At 39.0% G+C, this 23,834-nt stretch overlaps 2 protein-coding genes across 3 annotated transcripts; both read left to right on the top strand.

Moving 5' to 3' along the window:
• Nucleotides 1-36: 36 nt before the first annotated feature.
• Nucleotides 37-16,960, top strand: LOC106164033 (uncharacterized). The gene is made up of 3 exons (XM_013541787.2): nt 37-1,187; nt 15,139-15,309; nt 15,702-16,960. Exons 1-3 carry the CDS (start codon nt 1,112-1,114, stop codon nt 15,911-15,913), a joined length of 459 nt encoding a protein of 152 aa, XP_013397241.1. The 5' UTR covers nt 37-1,111; the 3' UTR covers nt 15,914-16,960.
• Nucleotides 16,961-17,301: 341 nt separating this feature from the next.
• Nucleotides 17,302-23,749, top strand: LOC106164031 (uncharacterized). Of its 2 annotated transcripts, XM_087015955.1 has the most exons (3): nt 17,302-17,509; nt 19,030-21,155; nt 21,857-23,749. In XM_087015955.1, the coding sequence occupies exon 3, from the start codon at nt 21,863-21,865 to the stop codon at nt 23,045-23,047; it is 1,185 nt and encodes a 394-aa protein (XP_086872081.1). In that variant the 5' UTR covers nt 17,302-17,509; nt 19,030-21,155; nt 21,857-21,862; the 3' UTR covers nt 23,048-23,749. The 2 variants fall into 2 exon arrangements, with proteins under 2 accessions (XP_086872081.1, XP_013397239.2); XM_013541785.2 differs by lacking the exon at nt 21,857-23,749 and having other exon boundaries at nt 17,349-17,509; nt 19,030-20,700.
• Nucleotides 23,750-23,834: the final 85 nt, after the last annotated feature.

Consider the following 23,834-nt stretch of genomic DNA (forward strand, 5'->3'; position numbering starts at 1 on the left):
TTTTTTTTTTTTAATTCCGTTTATGTTCCGTTTTTGAAACAAAAATTACCTGTTTTACTAAAAGTCATCGCGTCAAATGAAAAAAATTGTACCACAGAAAGTATGTCAAGGTGACCTATTTACTCAGCTAAAATTCCACTGGCACATTCGATTATTTGAAGCTTCTGTGCTGATGATTCAAACGACATCGTTATTTCAAAATAGTGTGTTCCCCATGTTGAAACACATTATGGAAGACTGTAAAGGCTGTAACACATTACTGAAGACCTTAAAGACAGCAGGCGCTGATACATAATTCTTTTAAAAACGACAAAACAACGACGTCTTCAATATTGTTAAATTCCTAGAACTGGCAACCTGCTTGTTTTCTTACATAAAACAAAACAAGGTCACACCGAGGCAACACCTGCTAATGCATAGACACTGATAACTTGCATATATGTAAAGCTTGATCGATCATCAGCGTCGCACCGATACTCTCTGTTGGTATCAGTGCAACCTTGGTTGGCTTCTCCTTCGGTAATGCGTCTTCATGCCGCCGCGATTGCCGATGCAGTGTGGGATCAAGTACTATTAGATACTATCGTTCCCGGCCACGCTGTCAGCTATACAATATTGAAGACGTCGTCGGCTTAGATGAAAGCTGCTCTCAGAGACAGATTGAGCGGATTGAGAGTTACCTGGGAAATTAGATTGAGTTTGGAAATTCGATTGAGGATTTTAGAAAATAGTCAAAACTGTCACAGTGTTCGGCGTGTTTAGTCGAAGGTTGAAGCGTTAGGTATATTTATATCACCGTTACGACAGTATGATTAAGAAGTGAATCGACACTGGAGATACCAAAGGGCGGCGACGGTTGTCATCGCCTCCAGCGCTTTCCATTTGTGAGGAGCTTTAAAACGTAGGAAGATGTTCTGACTCTCACCGTCTATTGTACGTTGGAATTTTCCTGCAGCGATCCAGTCAACGCAATCGAAGACAACCTTCAGTAAAAAGCAGTCTCACTTAAGCGATCGTGATGAAGATCTGATCATCTACAGATTGTTGCTGTATTCTATACATCGGAGACATTTAAATACACTGGACACTGCGGAAAGATAAGAGATGACGGATGGCTCCTGAGAGGGATTCGAACATGAAGTGGATTCTCTGCGTGACCGCTGCGCTCGTACTGGTGGCGGGGAAAGGTACGTTATGTAATTACATAATATCACGATACATATTAAAATCTTTGGTTATTAATATCAGGATTCATATCTGTTGGTGTTGTTCGGTATTTTCCATAACATAAAGATTTCTAAAACATTATAGCAAGCTACTACCCGGTTTGTTATCGGTGGTTTGTTCTTGAAGCGAACGTAAAAACCCACACTCACCAAAACTAATACATACACATTAATGGAGGCCATGATGTATACCCACATATTTATGATTTAAAAGTAAACCCGCATGAAGAGATAGCTTCTTTTGGAAATAAATCAAAATAAATGAAGTCTTCATTTAGTGGCAGCAAAATTTTAAAATACGAGACAACATGAGTCTGAAGAATGCATTTATCCCCTAGAACAGTGCTGCAGATTTTATTCAGGAAATATAATCATTCAAACATCTCTGCGTTTTTTTTTCTTTTATTATTTTATTTATTTATTTATTTTGGTAGGGGGGTTGTTGTTGTACAATTTGTCTTTTTCTTTCTGTTGCTGTCTAAATCCACGTTGCCTTGGTACTGCTGACGCGGTTCCACCAGATCGTGGTGTGTTGTGGTTCACTAATTTCTGTTTTTCAACTGCTTTGGGGTTATTTTCACTTACTGAGAACCAGTGCTAGATGCTAATTATCATGAAAACAAGAAATATTATTGCATTTCTTAACTGGCTGCTCAGTGCAAAAAGTGAATCATGCTTTAGAGCCACACACGTATATATAACTGAAGGTATTAAGAAATGAAATACCAATCACTGGTTAACAGCCGTATTATCCTCTGCTATTTCCAAGCCCCCCTACCTATTTTGTTCACTACTGTAAAGATACATGTATAAAATAATAACCTAGAGAGACTGTAAAATATAATTTGTACACATTTTAGTGCACAATATTAAGTATGATTAAAAAAAGGTATTTCAATACTAAAAGATTATGTAGTGGCGTCAACAGCTGCGTCAGTGTGTGGTATATGCATAGGCATACTGCATTTAGCGATGTTTGTAAGCCCGAGAAGAACTGAGACGTTTGCTAATCATGTTTTGATTGATGAAAATTACGTAGCAACATCGATTTGTCAAAATATACAGCATCAGAAGCCCTAGAATTTTACATTAAAATTGCATCACTCTTTTCACTGCACTCGTAAGATGTCCTTGAAGTGACTGGTGACATTTCAGTACATGTTTTTTCATATTCTGACAATGGAACACTGTCAAGCAGGCTATATTGCGTTTTCTGTTGTTATTGAATTAAATCAATTATCTGGGAAGCGGATGGTCTAAGCATCATTATACCGGTTGCTGAAAATAACACATTTATCGTTTTTAGTGAAAACTGCATTCAGCGAGCTAACAGCAACACGCGATATCCGAAACTGCACTATAAAGCATAGCGGCGAAGTCACTCATTGAAAACGGTGTGTGCAATCGCGTTGTCCAAATCGATTAATGGTCATTTTTCGACCATATACCAGTAAATCCACTTGCACGATCTCGGATTTAACTGGTTTTTTTTTACCTAGGTGAACTATGTTGAACGTAGTATACAGTCTAATTCATTGTGTATTATCTATCAACCACAAGAAAAGTTTATATTTGGCACACAAATTCGCCTCTTTTCCCTTCAACTTGACCCAACTTGGCCAAAAAGCACCGAATGACGCAGGCCATAAGTACACGTACCTCAGGGCATTTCGCGTTAATAAAAGAGGCATACGAACTGGTAAATAGATATATAATAATGCACGTACTGATAATGAGACAATTGCCAATTTAAACGGTATATAATCGATTTGTTTTGAACATCGTCCATTGTCCATGTCACGTAGTCACTGATAAAATGGACGTTCGATTTATTCATTCAAAAGTATCAACTAGTAACAGCAACAACTAGAGTGTTTTTTTGTCGTTGCTGGGTTCAGGAGTTGAGTATGGACTATGATGGTCTTGGTTACATTTGAAATGAGGACAGGTTTTCTTTAAGATGGAATCGATGTCCAAGAAATACGTCAGCGCTTTTCTGGGAAGGCCAGCGTTCTTTGAAAGTTACAGATGGAAAAGCTTCTATTGCAAACCCGTGTGAGGATTAATTGAAAACATATACCTTTTCATTTCCGCAAAATTTTTACGAACTTGACTGAACACTCGGTAGAACCAGAGCGATAACGCATAATAACATGGACGTCAATATGTCAAAGATATATCTAATTTGTAACAATAGACACACGATGAAATATGGCAAAATAGAAATACCATCAAATCATATGGTTGCCTGCTCCAATCATTCACATGGATTCTACGCATTAGAACTTTCAAGTTTCTGTTTGTCTGTGTTTCTTTGATGTTTGAAGCTTGCAATCGCTATTCATGAATATACTTTTTGAGACAGTTTATTTGACGATTCTGGGCTTTATGTATGTTCCTTTGAGTCACGTGCAGATGGATATCCTCTTTTAAACTACATTAAGCATGGAAGAGCTTAAAATAATACCATTATAATGTCATAAATACCATTTAAGCTTTTTATTGACATTATTATTATGTTTGATAATAGACACGAATAAGACAATTATTTTACTTCAAACGTACCAGACCCAGTGGCGCTCCATAACTTTCACATCAAATACCAGTGAATTTAGGACCATGTCAATCTGTGTTGTATACCCAATGTGCAAAACCGTTGCAGAACCTCTTCATAAAATAAAACTAAAATGAAAATAAAAAAAAAGTTAATATGATACTAACAAAGCTCCGTGCATTCTTTTCATCTTATTTTAAACTTTTTGGGTATGAAGTGTTCCAAAGACTTGTAATGTTAAGTTGAAAATGTAAGTTTTGATGGTAATGTGGATTGTTTTATATTTGTGATTGCCTATTTGCCGGCCACAAGTTCGTAGCTAACAGTAAAAACGCCTCAGATAGATTGATACCGGGCTATCAGATGACACGCCAAGATAAAGAAACAGAAATGATTTATTGTTCCAAGCAGGTATTCATTTCTATTGATCTTTCATACTGCAAATTGTCTCATCATTTCTTCGCTTCCAACCATTTCTGAGGAACATGTTATGTAATACCTCGCTGGCGGGGCCTCGTGGGTAAACGTTTATTTCTCTAAGGGGCCTCAAGAGAAATGTGTTCTTGTGAGTTTAATTACATTGCCCATAGGCGGATGGGCGCCATATTGGGTTTTACAGCACTTACTTTCACTGTTTGGCTAGGGCTACCGAATTCCATAGCATTTCTATTCATGGATGGGGAATTCGAAGGTAGTGTTTCAGCAAGCAATGCCAATGTCAAAAGCAATGTTTTTCTTTCTGAAAAGAGGAAAACGGTCTTTTAATTGCAAAACAGCTTGTATCAGCCAAAAGACGGGCAAACATGTATACATGTATTTACAGGGTTACTTGTTGTGTAAGTTTTTGACTTTTTTTGCGAATACCACCGTCTGTGTAACTAAAGTGATATGAGATATCAGTATATAGCATACAGCTCTTAGCTAAAGCGTCTGGATTGACCGTAAACCACTGCCAGAGAGATTATGCAATCTGAAGCCTCATGAGGGGTTCCCAACTGACAATACTTATGGATACAGCCATTATTTACCGGCTACGCTGGCAAATGCGCATTAGTTTATCTGATAACTGTTTCTGTTGTGGGTTTAAAGGCTGCATGTAGCCATAAATTCAATTACAGTTTACGATGAGTTAAAGTCCCCAGTATTAAAGATGTAATTGCAGTTTGTTTTGTGAAAAGATAACGCTGAGTATAATGGCATACAAAGATTCCTTCTTTATAATAGAAGTTTTTTTGTGCAATAACCAATATGCTGACAACTATTCTAAGGTTTTTTGAGGCCCAGTGTAACAGGAATGGTAGTTCTAGAAATGGAAGTCCAGGTTCCCTTATGATTAGTACAGGTTAGGGCTAGTCAGAGAATTGGGGTTAGTATATGGGTTGAATGCCACCAGTATATAGTATATAGTAATGGGGAACGGACTTCGGTTCCTGGAGGACTACCATTCCTGTCACACCGGCAAAGAGAGGTAAAGACGTGTTTCTACTCCCACTTCCTTCTCCTCCCCCCACCCCTTCAGTGCAGTTTAGTTACAAATTCGGCAAATTCAGGCTCCATCATTGCTCAAACTGCCAAGAGTCATAATGGTCCCTGCCAAGAATGAAAAAGAAAAGCGAGCGCAAGGCTTTGTTGCTGTTTATCTGATTGCCTTTCATCTGATTAATTCTATTGATTAGTATGGGGACTTCATTAATGGGACTACGATACTCTGCATCTTATTCTGCTCGTCTCATTCAGAAACGGTCAGAAACAATATGCAATTTGCAATGCAGCACCTTTGATGTCTGCCTAATCGAAAGACGTTTCAGTAAAGCTTAGCTTATCTGACTCGCACCAGTGCTTAGGCTTACTATCTGAAAATTTTGATAAATATTTTTTATCTTGAAATGTTTTCTCATTTCTAGCGATTTAATGTACAGTATTTAATTTTATTTGAAGTTTAATGTATTGACCTGAAAACATCCACATTCAGAGTGGCATTTAGAAGTTTTACTCATCATCATCATCATCATCATCATAATAATAATAATAGTTATTATTATTATTACTATTATTATTATTATTAAGTTGAAAGTTTTATTACAGAAATTGTCTGATTTATAATGGTATTAGATATCAAACGAGCATCGATGATTTGCCACTGGCAATAAGGAATTGTGTAAGCTAACGCAGCATGTTAAACAGGCGATGGTTATAAGGAAGATCTATTGTTACCATTTCCAGTTTACTTTCACCGCTAGATATGAACTGTTGAAATTGATGTATGTGAAAATGAAGTAATAGCCCTCAATGAGATAATGTATAATAACTATACTATATACTACCGGTATAGCGGTCCATTAAATAGAAATTCAATAGCAAACGTAGAGAGGGGGAAACAGATGGATTAGATGGGCTTATTGTGATTTGAAATTGCAAGTTGTTGACATTCGCTGTCCGCGCGTACTAAATTAGACCAGCCTTTTTCATTATAAACATGGCGTTAAGTTTGCCAGCAGTGTTTGGTACACTACCCGGTACTTAACTCATTGTGGGTATAAATTCAATCTCCATCTTGTATTAAAAATCAAATAAAACCTGAATGGAAGGCAAAATGAATCCGGAATCAGTATGAGTAGATTATCCGCTCACGCGAAAAGCTGGCACCGCCGCGTGAGTGTTATTTAGCTTAGATTACTTGTTATCATTATTGAATTCAAACAAGCAGAATTGCTGCAATGAACTAGATACATTTGCTTTGACCCTTTTGGAAAATATCCTTTGAAACAGCGCACTGCATGGCTACGTTTAAATACATGCACCTAAATTTGCACTTTATTGGAATGTTTTCCCCATTCTATAAACCAGTTTCGAAGGAATGCTTATTGACGTCTTTTATTGTTATGTAATTACTTCTAACAATGCCTTTTTAGACTTTTTTCTTTAAGTGAATATGCAGAATTGCATGTAGCATTTCGCTTCGGTAGTCAATTTATGGAAAAAAGGTGGTTTAGAAGCATGTATTTATTATTTATGATTTGTTTCTTTCTAAAGAACTCGATAGTAGAATGTTTTTTATGTGCTATAAATATTGATATGACGCTAAAACATTATCCAGTCTTACAGCCCCAAAATTCTAATGACGGTCTTTTAAATCGACTGCCTTACGCCGTTTTTTCATTGTCAAAGCAAAGCCCTAACCGTTCAGGGTGTTTGCTGCAGAGAAAACGATCTTGCATACAATATAACAGCCATTTCATAGTGTCTGGTAGTGAAAAAATGATCGTGCATACGATAGAACAGTTAATGAAGGCAACACATGTTGCACACTACAAATTATTGAATAGAATCGATTCAGATGAATACGCTTATTAGGAGCATACATACAAATTACGTTCCTGGGAAAACAGTTAGTTTAGACTCCAATAATTTTCAGTCACATTTTGTTGAATTTCGATGGCAATGGGTCATTTTCATTCGTCTATTCTGATATTGATACATTTTCACTCCTAGATTAACTCGTTTTGCTGCGGGTACCTGTAATGCGAAACAGCGTACGATAATATTTTAACACAGGCGTTGTACTAGTATTTTGCTTGTATGTGATTATTGCATATTGTCAATATAAAATACAGAGGAAGCAAATGCCAGAAAATATATATTGATAAATGAATAGAGAGAAAATTAAAGATAAAAGATGAAAGATGAAACTATATTGCCTGACTAAAATCAGCTATTGAATCAGCCATTATGACAGACAGGGTGGGTGCGAGTTGTTTGCACAACCACAAGATGTGTTTTTTGTGTAAAAACACTCACTATTCTCGATTTGGTAAATACATACAGTCACTATTTTTATTTTCGATAAAGTTATTATATCTCATAATACTGCAGCCATATACATATCATCATTCCTGCACACTATGTTTAGGCCTATGTGAAAGAGCATAATTCTTCTCTTACGATATGTGAATATTGTGTACCAAAGAATCTAGCATTCCTGCTGATTGAGTTTTCTCTAAGTTGTTATTTTCTTTACGAACCAGTTGCATGTCTGATATAAAACCTGAGCTGACCTACTGTGTGTGGCTTAAAGCACAAGAAAGCATCTAGTGTTAACGTCACTAAGTAATATTGCTGGGATGGATATTGAACCTGTCCTCTAATATTCTTAATGGCACCTTCTGGATTTACGTGCTATCATTATCAGTCACTGCGTTAGGGTTCTGTTTACAGAAGGGCAATGGATAATGACCAATAATAACATTTCAACGTTCTTGATTACATTTTAAGCACCTTTCTACTTCTTTTGTCAGTCTCTTTTGGAAAAAGCACATGATATAAGAACAATAATAACTTATTCTATAACTCCATAGTTCAATACCAGTGCCTTTGACCAACACCAATCGCATAATCATGTCAATGGTGAGTTTCTTTTTTTAACGAATCATGGAATGTCTCTAGGGAGCGTGTGTGTATATATTGGCAAGGACCGCAGGGCAACAGAATTATTCCATATCACTTCTGGAACTCGGATTTCCAGAACCCTTTGGGAAGTGACCTTCAGGACAGTGGAGACTGTATAATGGCCCAGGAATAATACCAATAATATTTGAAATCTTGACTGTTCTTAGCCAACTTTGTTGGTAATTGTCCCTGTCTGGACAATATGGCGGCACGAGGTACTACAGAATCATTTACCCAGTGTCCGCTGGCAAAATATGACTTAAATGACAAAGGTGTTGATTTATGATTCTTCCTTTTTTTAGTGTTCTCCCTTTCTTCATTACTAGTGATAATAAAGATAATAAACTTAATTTAAAAAGAAGAAAAATATTTTAAGTGTATACACTTATCTTACACATGACCCTCTACTGTTTGTTTTACGATACACCCAGAAATACCTGTTCAATATTTGATTTTGAAATGACCACAATCTGCAGAGTATTGATATAATGATACCAACATGTAAAGATAAAAGCGGTCTGGGTATTATTAAGCTTCTGTCAATGGCGGAAATATGCCTATTATAAATATAGTAATCAAATCTGCTTTGATGTTCAGGCAAAAGTATTTTTTCTCATTGGTGGCAGTTTTCAGCGTTTATTTCAATATTAGATAGCATTATTTTCAATAACAGCCCATATTGCCTCGGGTAGTGATTAGATTGTGTTAGGACTGCCACATATATGCCTCTCTGGTAATCGCTCACAGATTCAATGTATTTTGTATTTTGAGAGGGAGACTGGAGAAGAAGAGGGAGGAGCACAGGGGAAGGGGAAGAATTTTCACTTCGCTTTGGAGAACAATTTATTAGGAACTAAATGGGGGGGAGCGGGGGGGGGGGGTAGAGGGCTCATGTACCTCTCTTATATAGTTAATCTGTCCCCTGGTCCGCCAATTGGTATCGCGTTTGTGTAAATTAACTTCAGGAAAAAAACATACACGACGCTCTGAGAAGTCTTTAGTTTGTATCAATTTTGGGCGGATCTGAATATCCACGTGATTCTTTCTTTAATTTCTTTACAAATTGAATGAAAGTTAAAGGCGAAGATGACCTTGTTTATTGTGGTAAAGGAATCAAAACAGCGATCAATATCCGTTCCAATGAGTATTTGCGCCATTAATTCACCCCTATGCCTTTAAGCACAAGCGATCCTGAACTAGAGACAGCTTATGCGGGTTATTCAACCGATACGCATACAAATCATACCGAACGCGTTCCACTGTAAAAATACCGGTTGCATAAATTGATAGATGACGAACTAGTATTGCAACATGTGTCCAATTTAATTTTCCAGATAACATACGCATGTTATCAATCATTTTTCTTTGAAAGTAGTAAGCCTCTTAATGAACCATATTATCCGATACTATCCGTCATAGGCCCTATACCAATTGGGGTGATGATTGACGACTTTGGAACCGGTTCCACAAAGCTTTCATTACGGCGTTTATGTCTTTAATCTTAGTCTCATATGTAGCAGGCAAATTTAGAGAATGATACTCTATTGACTATCGTAGCTAACGATGGCTTCTCGGAGCTGCCTGGAGACCGTATGTGTAAGAGCAACACCCTGCCGTTCAGAGATATTTGAGAACAAACGTCTATTATAGACACGTCTATGTTGTTCTTTAGTAACTGGAGGATAGTTTCTTGTTATCTCTGAAACTCAGGGTACCTTTTAAGGCCTCTTTCGCGAATTTATGACATACGGGATCCACAAAATACGTAATGAAATGATATATATTTATATGTTTAAAATGTGTTTTAAATTAGAATTGATATTCTTAAAAAAAAATCTGATACCAAAACGAAATCAAAACACAAAATAATATTTATACAAAGCACACACGGTAAATTGTGTATTGAGCGCCTCTTACAATAATAATGATAAAAATAACACATTAGCCGAGGAAACTGTATCAAAAATAGCACATGCGTATCTCTGAGCTGCACACATCATAATAGTCTAGTGGGATTTCCACAAAAGATGAATGGTAGGGGCATTTTGGGGTAAAAGTTGGGAACCAGGCTTATTGGTATAATTTTGGGATGCTGAATCCGATTTACCCGGTTCCCAAGCGAAATTTTGCGTTTTTAACGGTCTTATTTGCAAAAAAACAAAATGGCCGCCAGATTTCCTATTTTCTGCAATATCTCTGGAACTAGACAGGCAAATATTACAAATGAAGTGTCTTTACCTATATTTTCAGGGTCGAGGAACATTATTAAGATGTTTCTGTTAGAATTAGATTTACGCAATTTTCCAAAATATGCAAATTAGGATCGCCATTATTGAAAAACAATTTTACTTCTGTATCTCTGTAACTAGGCAAGCAAACATGACAAATGAAGTGTCTACACCTATGTTATCAGGGTCAGGGAATGTGATAAATCAGATGTCTTGTCTTTTGGGTAGCACTGACTTTGTGAATCGTGTCCGAGTAGCACCTTTTATTGTTTCTTCCCTGTATCTGTCAAACACAAGTCAATCTGCTGATAGTTAGAACCTGCCTTCAGAACTGCTTTTGCGTTAACTAGGCAAGCAAACATGACATATTAAGTGCCCACACCCATGTTTTTAGCATTAGGGAAAGTGATTAAGACATTTTCACTATAATCAAATCAGCAATGAGTGCTACACTGTCATACTGTAGCAATTATTCGAATCTGAATTGAATTTTGCAATTAAATACTGCGCTGCCATTGGGATGTAAACACATTGGATCACACAACTGCCCCTTTGACTTAGATTTAAAAAATATTACCTTATTAATGCAATGGAGGGATTTGCCGAAACATGTAATTCATGTGATGCAATGTACAGACCTCACATTTAAAATGGATTTTTTCAAACATATTTTCTTTTTTTCCCATATATTAGTAATGGATGAAAAAAACACTTGTTATCGTGTTCGATATGGCTTTAATAAATCAACCCTTGTGAATACATCATCAAAAATTTAATTTAAATAAGTATTCATATCAGCGTTATAAACAGCGCATGGATAATTTTATAGCTGATAACAACGAGGTATTAAATTCTTATGAACTCGATATTATCAAGAATATCAGCTGGTAAGGATTTTCTCTCACACAAAAGAATCATCAAGACAAATGTGAAAAATGGAAACTGATAACAACGCGTGCAGCCTCTTCTAGCTGCAACCAGAGCCCTCATTCCATGCAGAGAGGTTTCTGAGAGTATGATCCAGTATTGTGTTACACGCATTAGTTAGAGATTGCATAAGCTTGTGCCGATTTGTAGGCTGGACGGGTAAACTCTTGATTCTGCTAGCGATTTATGCCCACTGGTTTTCTATAGAATTCATGTAAGGGGAATTTTGTCGGCCAAGGCAACTGGTTTACCTCTTGGTTTTGCAGAAAAGCAGTTATTGCATGGGCATGGTGTGGTCGGGCATTGTCATCTTGCAGGATGAAGTTGTCCTGGAAGTACCTTCTTGCAAATTGCAGCAAGTACTCTCTAAAATGTCCCTGTATTTTATCTGGTTGAAGTTTCCGTCAATTGCCACCAATATTGTTTTGGCTCCATAGTGGAAACCTGCCCATACAGAGATACTGCCACGGCCACAAGTCACTGTAGTGTGACACAATCCTCGTGCAGTAACTCGTCTGGAAACCTACTGACTCTGATTCAGCCATCGCGGTGGTGGAATTCAAACCCTGCCTCATCTGTAAAAATCTACATGAACCCAGTGCTGTGCCTGGAACCGCAAATGGCGTCTAGCCCACCATGTTGCTCTGTTCATAGAGTTAACCAGCTAAAAGTAGCCTTGCATTCACTAGAGTTCTAGAAACATGCTTTTGAATGGTAATTTGCCACTCATTTTGTACAGCAAGAGTTGTCTTTATCCGGTTGTTACAGCATAACCGCAGAAGCAAGCGGTATTCCCTTCTGGTGGTGACTTAAGGACGTCCTGGCCGTGGTGTCTGTGTTAATGCACCAGTCTGGGCGTGTTTCTGTAAGACGTTAGAAACTGCTCCCTAGGACACATTCAGCTGTCTGCCAATAGCAGTTTGCTTCTGTCCATTCTGACATAATGCAACAATAGTGTGGCAAGTCGCTGCCGTTATTTCACATACCGTAAGGTCAGCTAAGAGTCTGAAAAATATCAAACTCTTCTGACTGGACGCTGCCGAAATAAAGAGACTTATTCTGCATAACTGCTGCCCTTTTATACGCATTCTGTAACCAGCCAAAGAGGACTGCTCAGAGAAACTGCCACATATTACGTAATATAACCGTGCTTCAGAGAAAGCAGCCTAATGAACAATAACCAACACACCTGGCTACACATATACCTGACCACAATTGTCGTTTGTGATCGATTTTCCTTAAAAGTTAATTTATTATCAACACTTTCCTTTTAAACTAAAATATTCCATATTAAATGTCAATATGTATGTGTATACTTCAAGTACACTACGACATCTCACCTCATTCATTTCAGCGATTTTTCCATTAGCTTATTACTGGTTACCCATTGGTATCGTTTCATTTTAATTAACAAAATTTCTTGAATTTTTGCTTTAATCTTCTGATATTCTATTGAATCCAATTAAATGATTGACGATACGAAAAGCATTTCTGTGTTAATAGCAAGTCTGAGCAGTTTCTCAAGCTTCTAAACGATTTCCTTGAGGCCAAATCTGTAACTGGAAGGTTAACAGAAGACGTATTCTGCCCTGATGAAATTAAACTAAATGACTCCTCACCCAGTGGCGGATTGTGGGGGGGGGGGGGGGGGGGGGGGGGGGGGGGGGTCAAGGGGGCCCTGACCCCCCATTCGAATTCTGGTCCCCCCTTGAAATTATAATTTTGACCAGCTTAATCATAGTTGTAAACCATACCAAATGGCACCGTTCGCCCTCTTAAATACCAAAATTTTTCGTGGCCCTTCAACAGGCCCCTAATCCGTTGCCAAGTGGGGAGGGGGGAGGCTTTGCATCTGCGGACTCCCCCTTCAAATAATCCTGGATCCACCTCTGCTCATCTTGCCTTATAATTGATGGGCAAGCACTGGCAATTTCACTGGGAAGGTCTGACAATGCAGTGACCTTTGGTAGTTTGGCTGACACGTACGTAAGAGCAGTTCTGGAGGCAGGTTCTAACTATCAGCAGATTGACTAGTGTTTGACAGATACAGGGAACAAAACAATAAAATGTGCTACTCGGACATGATTCACAAAGTCAGTGCTACCCATCAGACAAGAAATCTGATTTATCACATTCCCTGACCCTGAGAACATAGGTGTAGACACTTCATTTGTCATGTTTGCTTGCCTAGTTACAGAGATACAGAAGTAAAACGGTTTTTCAGTAATGGCGATCCTAATTTGCATATTTTGGAAAATTGTGTAAATCTAATTCTAACAGAAACATCTTAATAATGTTCCTCGACCCTGAAAATATAGGTAAAGACACTTCATTTGTAATATTTGCCTGTCTAGTTCCAGAGATATTGCAGAAAATAGGAAATCTGGCGGCCATTTTGTTTTTTTTGCAAATTAGACCGTTAAAAACGCAAAATTTCGCTTGGGAACCGGGTAAATCGGATTCAGCATCCCAAAATTATGCTATTAAGCCTGGTTCCCAACTTTTACCCCAAAATGCCCCTTGCCTCTTATGCAGAGCCTTTTTTCAAAAATCTCACTAGACTATAAATATTACCCTACAGTAGCATATGTCTGCGTCTGTCTGTGTCTGTGTGTCTGTGTCTCAATTTTCAGATACACATGTTTGTTAAAGCGCAGCATATCAAAACGAACACCTGTTTCGTGACATTTTATCGTATTTGACATATGCCAGTTACAGCGCCTTGCTTCATAACAGTACATTGTATATATTTCGGCTACCCTGAGCATTTAGTCCGATGCATGTCAACTTTATTTTATAAACTTCCTGATTAATCAAAAATATTACATCGGATTCTGACAGCCAGCGGCACAAACGCATAACCAATCATCCGAGTTTTCCTTCAGTAAAAGTGCGCGTGACTCAGTGAATACACTACTAGTAGTCTTACATTTATGATTGGCGTTGTACACGTCTATTTATAAACACAGACGCAACATGATTCCCCGGAAATTTAAAATAAAGAACCTAGTTCGCGTCAGCTTGGCACTCTGAAACCCGTGTTAATTTTAATGGATTGTATCAATACTGTCATTCTTGTTTCAGTGGTGACCTCTGATATATACGGTGTAAGATAAGACATTGGCATTTGGCATGTTTCTATGAATTGTCTTGTCTCGAGGTCCACAAGTTCTGAGATTTCACAAGCAAATGTTTCCCAGGAGAAATCTGATGGCACGGTTAAAGTTTGATTCCTTTTCCGATCTCCATTACCTTTATTGTAAACCGTCCTCAGGGGCAGGAAAACAGAATCGAGGGACAAAAAGATCACAGCGTTCGGAGATTGCTAGCTTTGTGTGGAGTAATTGGGTGTTAGATTAGATTAACCAGATTGGACGAACTAATAGATGAGTATCTACAGTTGACTTTATGACCGGAACAAATTTACAATGTTAAATAATCGTCTTGCTTGTTCAAGGGATGCGTATGTACCTATCCGAACAACTGGATTTAAGGTTTTTCGACAGTGGCAGGGTGGGTAGCGGTGGGATGGTGGGTGGGGGATGGGGTGAAGCAATCAAAGGCCATTTTATTGTTTAATTTGTGTTTTAATTTAAAATATTGATCGCCATTATGTGTTCAATCATCCAATCATCAATTAGTAAATGGCCATTTTGATGTAAACCTACCTACAAGTACCTACCTACAAGTACCTACCTACCTACCTGCCTACCTACCTACCTGTACATACATGTATGTACCTACTTCACTGTTCCAGGTGACGCCATCGACTGCTTCTCTTGCGTCTCAGCCAATGGCTCCGACATTGGTTGCCATGATCCGTTCAACCCCGCCCTCAGCAGAGTGGAGAAAGCCTGTAGACAGGGGATGGAGAACAGATACGGCCTATTCCCTGCCTCCTACTGCATAAAGATTAAAGGAGAAGGAGGTGAGTTTTTGGAGTAGTGGTGTTTTGTCTCTGTGATGGGAGGAGGAGGGATCCTAAAGCAGCAGAATAGAGTCTTGACATAGATTTATTTTTTTTGTAGTATTGTGTTTTAAGGGAATTTTAACAGTAAAAGATTCAAAGAGGTACTCCTGAATAAAAGGAGCATACGAAAACTTCAATACGCGTACATCCCGCACACATACGACCAAAGATTTGTTAAAGTTTAAATTTGTTAAATTATGTTAAAGTCTTTTTCTCAATAATTTGCCACTGCCGAGTAGTCCCCTTCAGCGCATGAAGAGCTTGAAATTACAGACGATAATTCACTAACACGAAGAACCAAAATAACCAACTTACAAACTAATCCAAGTCTACACCATTATTTATTCCAGCGGTTTCAAAGAAGCAGATCTACGTCCGAACCTGCGCCATCGATACAATGGAGAACCAGTGCGGGGAGTTCCAGTTTGAGGGGGTTCTTTACAAAGGGTGTATCACCACGTGCAAGACAGACTCATGCAATACAGCACCTAGGACCACGCCCTTTTGGTCCTCTTTATTGGTGACTGTTATAGTAGTTCTGGTGCTTCTAAGGGTGAGGTGATCGTGCGGTACACTGTAACACCCATTTACAGAGACGATTCCATTAAATGATTGACAATGCCTAAGTTCTGCGGAAAACTGTTCATGACTGTTGTTTTGAGAGTGTAAACAGATTCTGTCCAGACATGACGATTTTCTTTTCATATCACAGACTAGAATACGCATGAGTAGTTCAGCACGATTACGGCGCCAGTGCGCGACAGCGAAACGTGTCTCACTTTGCTGCCCATGAACTGAGATGAAAAACGTTCTTTTTTAATCGCTGTAGGAGCATACTGGGGGACCGTCATGCCTGCCTGAGACGAGACGATCTTAAGCAATCATTTTGAAATAATTTGCATTATGTGTTAAATGATTTGGACGCAAATACTCTATATTACACTGTTGGCACACTTAGTGTTTACGCACAAAAGACGTAAAAAACGCCCTGTTTCAGTCGTGTACCACCAAGACGCATTGTGTCAAGTGAGATTATTAGGACGCACGCAAACAAACGGTCTGCACGAAATCAATCAGCTGTACCTGAATATTATGTGACCAGGCCGCCCAGGTATAACCCTCTGTAGAAATCAGTTTATATAAGACGCTAAATAATTGTATTAGGTGAGACTATGTGGCAACTCATTCGAATTGTGTTAGATGTGACGTCCAGTGAGATTGTGTTAGATGTGACATTCAGTGAAACAAGACATTGAGTAGCATTGATATATAATGGATAATGTATGGTCGTTCAGTAATTCTACATCCTACAACGGCTAATCTATTGTTGTTCAGTTATTTTAGAAATTGACGTTGGCGAAGTGTTAATACATATCTCAATACTTTGCCTATTTTGTCGCCGAAAAGATGCCAAAGGCGCTTAACGAGTGGAGATATACTGTTACGTGTAAAAACATGTTTCTTTTTGAATGTAAAGAAGACATTGTCAGTAAAACATTTTAGTGAATATCCCCGATGTTAACGAGTCAAATCTACATGTACATAATATCTCGTCTCAATCCACAGCACTGCTGTTATATATGATTAAAGATATTGACACAATATAATGGGGAAATCTTGCTTCACAAGACCTGAAAAGCGTCTATGTATAATTCAAGCCCGTCCATGTAGCGTAAATTACACCAAATTAGTGCATCCATAACAGCACAAAACAAAGTAGATTGCCCGGGGATAGAGGAGTAGAGAAAGGATAATTGTTCTCGGGACAAGGGTGCTTCTCAAGCTTTTTTGTTTTGGTCATTCGGGGACTCGGACCAAACCACAATTATCAAGGGCGAAGTGGGTTTCCTGAATTTTTTATTTTCACAAAACCATGAAGAAATCAAGGTGAATAACTCCCCCAAAAGCCACATATGTTTAATTTCCCACTGTGCGCAGAAAGATATTAGTCTAAATAGCATTGTTTGATTATGAACATTCTGCTATCCAGCTGTTTGAAGACCTTGAAAGTATATAAAGGTAAACTCCTTACATCCCTTTATACAAAACCAATCAACTGGCTCAATTAGAAAAGGTGGCCGCACAGGTGCGCATGAACAGGGGACTGGACAAAAGGCTGACCTCAGCTGGACAGAGAGGCCACTGAAGCGAGACACTGGTGAGTTATTGTTATTTTTTTTAACTTTACGCGATCGCGATTGTTTAAAATTGTCTTTTAAAATTCTGAAAGGTACTAGTAAGCGCGCCTGGCACGTACATGTACAGTACGTGCATTGATGAGGCGAACGGACTAAAATAAATGAAGGTGAAAGCCAGGGGCATTTTACTTCTCAATTTTCAGTTTTTTCCACAGCTGTAGTCGGGTTATGGTATCCATTACTATTTTATCTCATTCTAAAGCCACACTCCGCTTCTTCGGAATGACGCAGAGTCGGGACTTAACTGAAGCAAACGCTTAAACTTGAAGACCGTTTGCACTGAATGAGGGGACATGAACTTCCGATATTATGCACTGTTACTTATGTGAAACCACACAATATGTAGCTCTATATAATGTACAAAAATTATTTCAAATTTCTTTCTTATTGCATTGTTACAGCAACATAATTTCCCTGCACACGAAAGCCTACATTTAAATGGATTTTTGTTAATCCCATGAGACTCCCGCGATGTTCCAACATCGATGAAAAGTTTATCAATGTACATGTAATGCATAAAATGCAGTCATACATGTACTAGTACAGTATCATGCCAAAAAGATAAGTCCGTCAAAAACGGTACGTTTGGTGGTTTACAGGAAGTTTTCCTGAATTTTGTAAATTTCTAAACATACAAGAATAATAAAAAATTCATTTTGAAATAATAGCAATGGGGTAGTGATAAACGCGTGGGTAGCATGAGAATGGTTTTAATGTTACCCTCGCCAAACACGCGGCCGTGTAAACTGGTGTAAATAGCCGGTTTCTCCCCGAAATAAATTAGCAAAGTTTTACTTTTTAAACCATCGGACCTCTCAAGTTTGTGTTTGGAACTTCCATCAATCATTTTGGTGTCTCTTTTAATAATATTTTGAAAGAAGTTTAGTTTCATTTGGCAGGACAACGGTGTTTTCCCTGGACACCGGTGTAACGAAAGACCGCCCTCCTTATAGTTATAATGCTTAGGGTTTCCTTGACCTTAGTGGGTCAAAAACTAGGGCGAGGATGACCTGTACAAATGAATGAGAAGCGGACCCTCTATCATGGGGGACTGTCTCTCACGTTACACCGACATACAATGTATTAAAGGGTTAACATCTATTCATTTAGGACAAAAATTGATTTTCTTGCGGTCAACAACAATTTCCCAATGGTTAATGAACCCGTTCCGACATTAAAAGTTAGTCCCTGTTTTTTTTTTCCAAAAGGTTTGGTTGTTTCCTAAAAGATAATTACAGAGGGTAGCCCTCTATGGCAGTCACGCGGTTCAATGGCAAGCACAGATTCCAGAATAATTGCGATTACCGCCGTTTTGGTGGTAAAATATATTTTTTAAAAAAGATTTATATGAGTTCTATACAAAGTATTCATCATAAAATATGGACCCGATGCGAAGAGTTATAATCCCTTAAAAGTGACGGTATTATCCAGATTGGTATTATAACTGATACAAACCTTTTATGATTGGTTTCCGTTTCAGTTCACTATGTCCGTCAGTCTTCCGGCGTTGGTGCTTGGCATTTTTCTATCCATGGCGGGCCAAAAGTGGAATCAAGCGTCAAAAATCGCCGTGAATTTTGACTGCGCAGTGATGGCGGCATTCGTATCCTACAAAGCTAGTTCCGGGACATTTAACCCCACCGAGGGGCGTATCTACGTTGACGGTTATTACGATGATGTTGACTGCTTCAGAGACTTTGCACCTTGGGATCTCAACATTATATTTGGCACGTGTGGAGTTAAAGAGGATGTCAATTTCACGGTAATTTTTCTTCATGATAAGGACTACTTTCTGGGTACCATCGACGAAGCGCAGGTTTTCAATTGCAAATCGCACGCATTTCAAACGTCTCTTCGCAACGTCACGGCTTATGTGCCCGCTGGCGAGATAATACCCATCATTGGTCAAGTAGCGACTGTCCCAGGATACAACGTGACTGTTACCATGGTTTTAAAGAGAACAAATGGCGACTCAGTTATTGGCGTCAACAGCCAGCCAGTAACATTGGGACAGAACGTTACCATGGAACTGAACGTGACTAAAAACGACAGAATCAAGATTAAAGCTTCACATTGCTGGGCGGCGGGCATCATTAAAAACAATACATGGAAACATCTGGATTTGGTCACAGGGGGTTGCCCCGCAGTTCAGTTCTTCAGCGGGTTCACCCAGGACCCCGTGGACAATCACCTGACAGCAACGTTCCCAATGTTTCTGATCACACCTCGCCACGACACCAACAGGTCCACCGGTTTCTTCTGCACCGTCACCGCATGCAGCGTGAACAACGAAGACCCAGAATGTACTCCGTCCGCGTGTCCGGGAGACGACCCAGGGTGGGGAAGACGAAGGAAAAGGTGGGCCAGAGATATAGACGATCTTCTCGGATCGTTCAGTCATGTTGCTTTGGGTTATTTCGTCGATGTTATAGTGGAGTCGGATGCTGCCAAAATGCCCTTCAACCTTTCGTTTGCCAACATAACAACGTCTTCTCCGAAAGATAAAACGTGTTTCTCCCCCATTGTTTTCACCGTCGTACTCAGTATGATGATTCTCGTTCTTGTCGTCATGTGTGCACTTTCCTCCGGTTGTGTTGTGTATGTTAAACAGGACAGAAACCACCGAAGAGAAATTCGCGCACAGCAGCGGCGGGGGCCAACGAAAACTGAACTTAGAAATAAGCCAGAGCCCGGGTCCCCTGGCACATTTATCCGATGTCGCCAGAACAGTCTCACCCAAGTCACCTACTGCACTAGTACCTTGGAGTCTCGCCCTGGGGAGGCAGAACTATGATGCTTATATACCATTTTTGTCGGTTATTGTTCAACATCTAAACATGGTCCTCAGAGGTCCCCTGTTGTAGTGGTTTATTTAGTGGTTTATTTATGAAAGTAGTACATTAATAACAAAAAACTTCTATCCGTTATAATGTCAAACTGAACTGTGACAGATTAATCAAATAACCAAGTTTCCATACAACCAACGGGAATTTCAAGGGTCCTAAAATAAAGTAATAATGACCTGAGGCAGCACTAGCCGTTCCCTTTGTTATAGAAAACAAGCACCATGTTATTTAAGTGGCAGATCACTTATTTATAATATATTGGCACAAGGCACATTAAAGAGCTTGATCTAAAAAGTTAGGTCCAACTTTCTTTGTATAGTTCTTTTATGACACCGATCCGAGAGATTTGCCTTCTATGAATGCAACCATTATAGTTGGTTTGTATTGACCTGGATTTTCAAATTAACACCAATAAGGCCTACGACAGGAGATATAGGTCTTCCATGATTTTTTAAAATATAAAAACATAGACATCAAGGAGTGGATAATTCTAATACACAAATCTTCTTTGTAATGAATTTTTGTTACCTGAAGAACCGAAGTTCAAGTCTCCTGATCATTCTAATTGACCAATGCTCAACTCATAGATGGTGTACATAGACAACCCCCAACATACCTATCATATTATTTGAAAATCGTTGACGTTGGTCTTTATCAGTTAGAATAGATACAAAGCAGGCACACAGGCGCGCATGACCAGATGAGTGGTGAACAAAAGACAGGCCTGGGCTAGTGGTCAAGGCATTGGAGCGAGACACGGGTAAGTTTACATCGACTAACGTGAATTATTGCAATTTTAATGAATTTTTGATTTTTGCCTTAGAAGAACCACATTTTGTATACTAAAGATGCATTACCCCCGTGTAATAGTAAACAGTATAGGCCATCTCAAACATCATGATGCAGGAGGTACCTTAAAAAACGTTGTTGCAATAATGCTGCTGTGTTCAGTTGCACTAATATGTAAATGCAATTATGTGAGTAATAGTCACCGGTAGTTGAGAACCGTCATTCTGTGATGTTTAATATAGAACCATATTACATGTATCGGGGTGCGGGGTGGGAGGGGGTGCATAATGAAAGGCGCTCAGTAAAATTGGTGTAGGGGCTCATTTCCTTAGGTCGACCCAACCGGTCGACCGCTGAATGCAACCAACCTACCTGGATGGCACGTCCCTAAATCTTTAGACCTTCAAATCTGGTCTGCTGCATTGTAAGAGAAACCCATATCGTAGTCTAGTCCACTTCAGTGGTATCAGCATTGGTCTGAAAGATTCTCCGTGTTTTTCTTCTTTGTTGCATGTACATTCACAACATTTATATTTATAGTTAGACTACATATACCACCTTTATGTGACCACCTTATCGCCTTATAAAATATTATCAAAATATCGCCGTATCTATTGGTGGACCCACCCTAATAAATACAATGTATAATACTATGTTCCTTGCTTATTTCAGTTCACCATGTTTACCAGAATATGTGCATTACTACCATTTATAGTGCTATTCTCGGAAAATCCCAAATGGAATCAAGCGGCCAAAATCGCCGTGAATTTTGATTGTGCGGTAATGGCGGCCTTTGTCTCGTACCAAGCTGGTTCTGGAACATTTAACCCCACCGAGGGTCGTATCTACGTCGACGGTTATTACGATGATATTGACTGCTACAGAGACTTCCCACCTTGGGATCTAAACATTATCTTTAATACTTGTGGGGTTCGTGAGGGCGTAAATTTCACGGTGATATTCCTCCATGATAAGGACTACTTTCTGGCTACCATCGACGAAGCACAGGTTTTCAGATGTAAACCGGACGTATACGAAACAGCTCTTCATAACGTAACTGCATACGTACCCGCTGGTGAGATTATACCCATCATTGGCCAAGTAGCGAATGTCCCAGGATTCAACGTGTCTGTTACCATGGTTTTAAAGAGAACAAACGACAGTTCGGTTATTGGCGTCAACAGCCAGCCAGTAACATTGGGGCAGAACGTTACCATGGAGCTGAGCGTCACCCAAAACGACAAAGTCAAAATCAAAGCTTCACACTGCTGGGCTGCGGGTATCATTAAAAACAATACATGGAAAACTCTGGATCTGGTCACAGGGGGTTGTCCCGCAGTTCGGTTCTTCAGCGGGTTCACCCAGGACCCCGTGGACAATCACCTGACGGCAACGTTCCCAATGTTTCTGATCACACCTCGCCATGACACCAACAGGTCCACTGGTTTCTTCTGCACCGTCACGGCGTGTAGCGTGGACAGCGGAGATGCTGAATGCTCTGAATCGGCATGTTCGGAAAATGAACCTGGTTGGGGAAAACGAAGGAAAAGGTTGGCTGGGAATATGGATGGCAATCAAAGGCCATCCGATCAAGTTGCTTTAGGTTATTTTGTCGATGTTATAGTGGAGTCAAAGAATTCCAAAGCGGAGCCTTCTGTTGTAAAGTTCAACCACGTGTTTACGGATGAAACCGTGTCAACTTTTCAAGATAAGTTCTGTTTCAACTCCGTTATGTTCATTGCTGTTGCCAGTGTGATGTTTCTTGCAGTTGTCATTCTCTGTGGACTCCCTATCTGTTTCTTTGTTTACATGCAACGGTACAGAAAGTACAAAACCAAAATGGAAACTAAAACTGCAAAATGAGAGAACTCAAGGCGGATGCCAAACTCGTGTATTTGACATTGCCAGAAAGTTGCACACTTGCCATTTTACTATTGGGCCTAAGAACCATGGAACCATGCTTCACTGTGTTATTTATGTGACAGAGAGATTGTGAACACCGCCTGAGAACGCACTTGGTAAGCGGAATATGACCCTGGCATTAAAATTAAAATCGCGAGAGATCCCTGAATTGCATTTGCTGTGATGGTAGACTCTGTGCGTTTTGAACTCCTGTGTAGGTACCGATAGTGGGACTCCTATATAAATACACCGGTCCCAGTGTACACATATACATGTACTTAATTATCTCAGCTATATCAATCAAACTTCATATGTTTTTGAGTATAATGAACATGTACATTGTCCACTGTGATGATATGTGGTCTGTGATGATCAGAGTTTATAGTTTGCAACATCAAATTGTTGACATTGTGTTTATATATTTAATATTTGTATTAATTGTTTCACTGAAAATGTTTCTCATCACAAATCATATATGTTATTTATACTGATATGAGAATGCCATTCACACATTTATTATAAATTTATAGGTGAATTATATATCTAAGCAGTTTATTTATATATTCGTTTTATATATTTACGTTTTTTTTTCAAGATATATTTAATAATAAACCTTGCATTATGTTGCGAAGGAGTTGGTTCATTAAATTGAAGCGAAACAATTGTTCTGCCTGGGACTTTCTTATTAAAGGCACATATGGCATACACGCAACCATTTCTCATCATTTTCGAAAAGGACCTTGTGTCC

This window comes from Lingula anatina, chromosome 6 (genome assembly GCF_051362555.1).
Source record: "Lingula anatina isolate TDL-2025a chromosome 6, LinAna3.0, whole genome shotgun sequence".
In the NCBI taxonomy this organism is placed as follows: domain Eukaryota; kingdom Metazoa; phylum Brachiopoda; class Lingulata; order Lingulida; family Lingulidae; genus Lingula; species Lingula anatina.

Excerpts from the sequence above, each read along its gene's own strand:
- LOC106164033 (XM_013541787.2), top strand. The coding sequence starts at position 1,112 with ATGGCTCCTGAGAGGGATTCGAACATGAAGTGGATTCTCTGCGTGACC. Across the intron at positions 1,188-15,138 it reads CGTACTGGTGGCGGGGAAAG|GTGACGCCATCGACTGCTTC; the intron begins GTACGTTATGTA and ends TCACTGTTCCAG. Across the intron at positions 15,310-15,701 it reads AAAGATTAAAGGAGAAGGAG|CGGTTTCAAAGAAGCAGATC; the intron begins GTGAGTTTTTGG and ends TATTTATTCCAG.
- LOC106164031 (XM_013541785.2), top strand. The coding sequence starts at position 19,036 with ATGTCCGTCAGTCTTCCGGCGTTGGTGCTTGGCATTTTTCTATCCATG.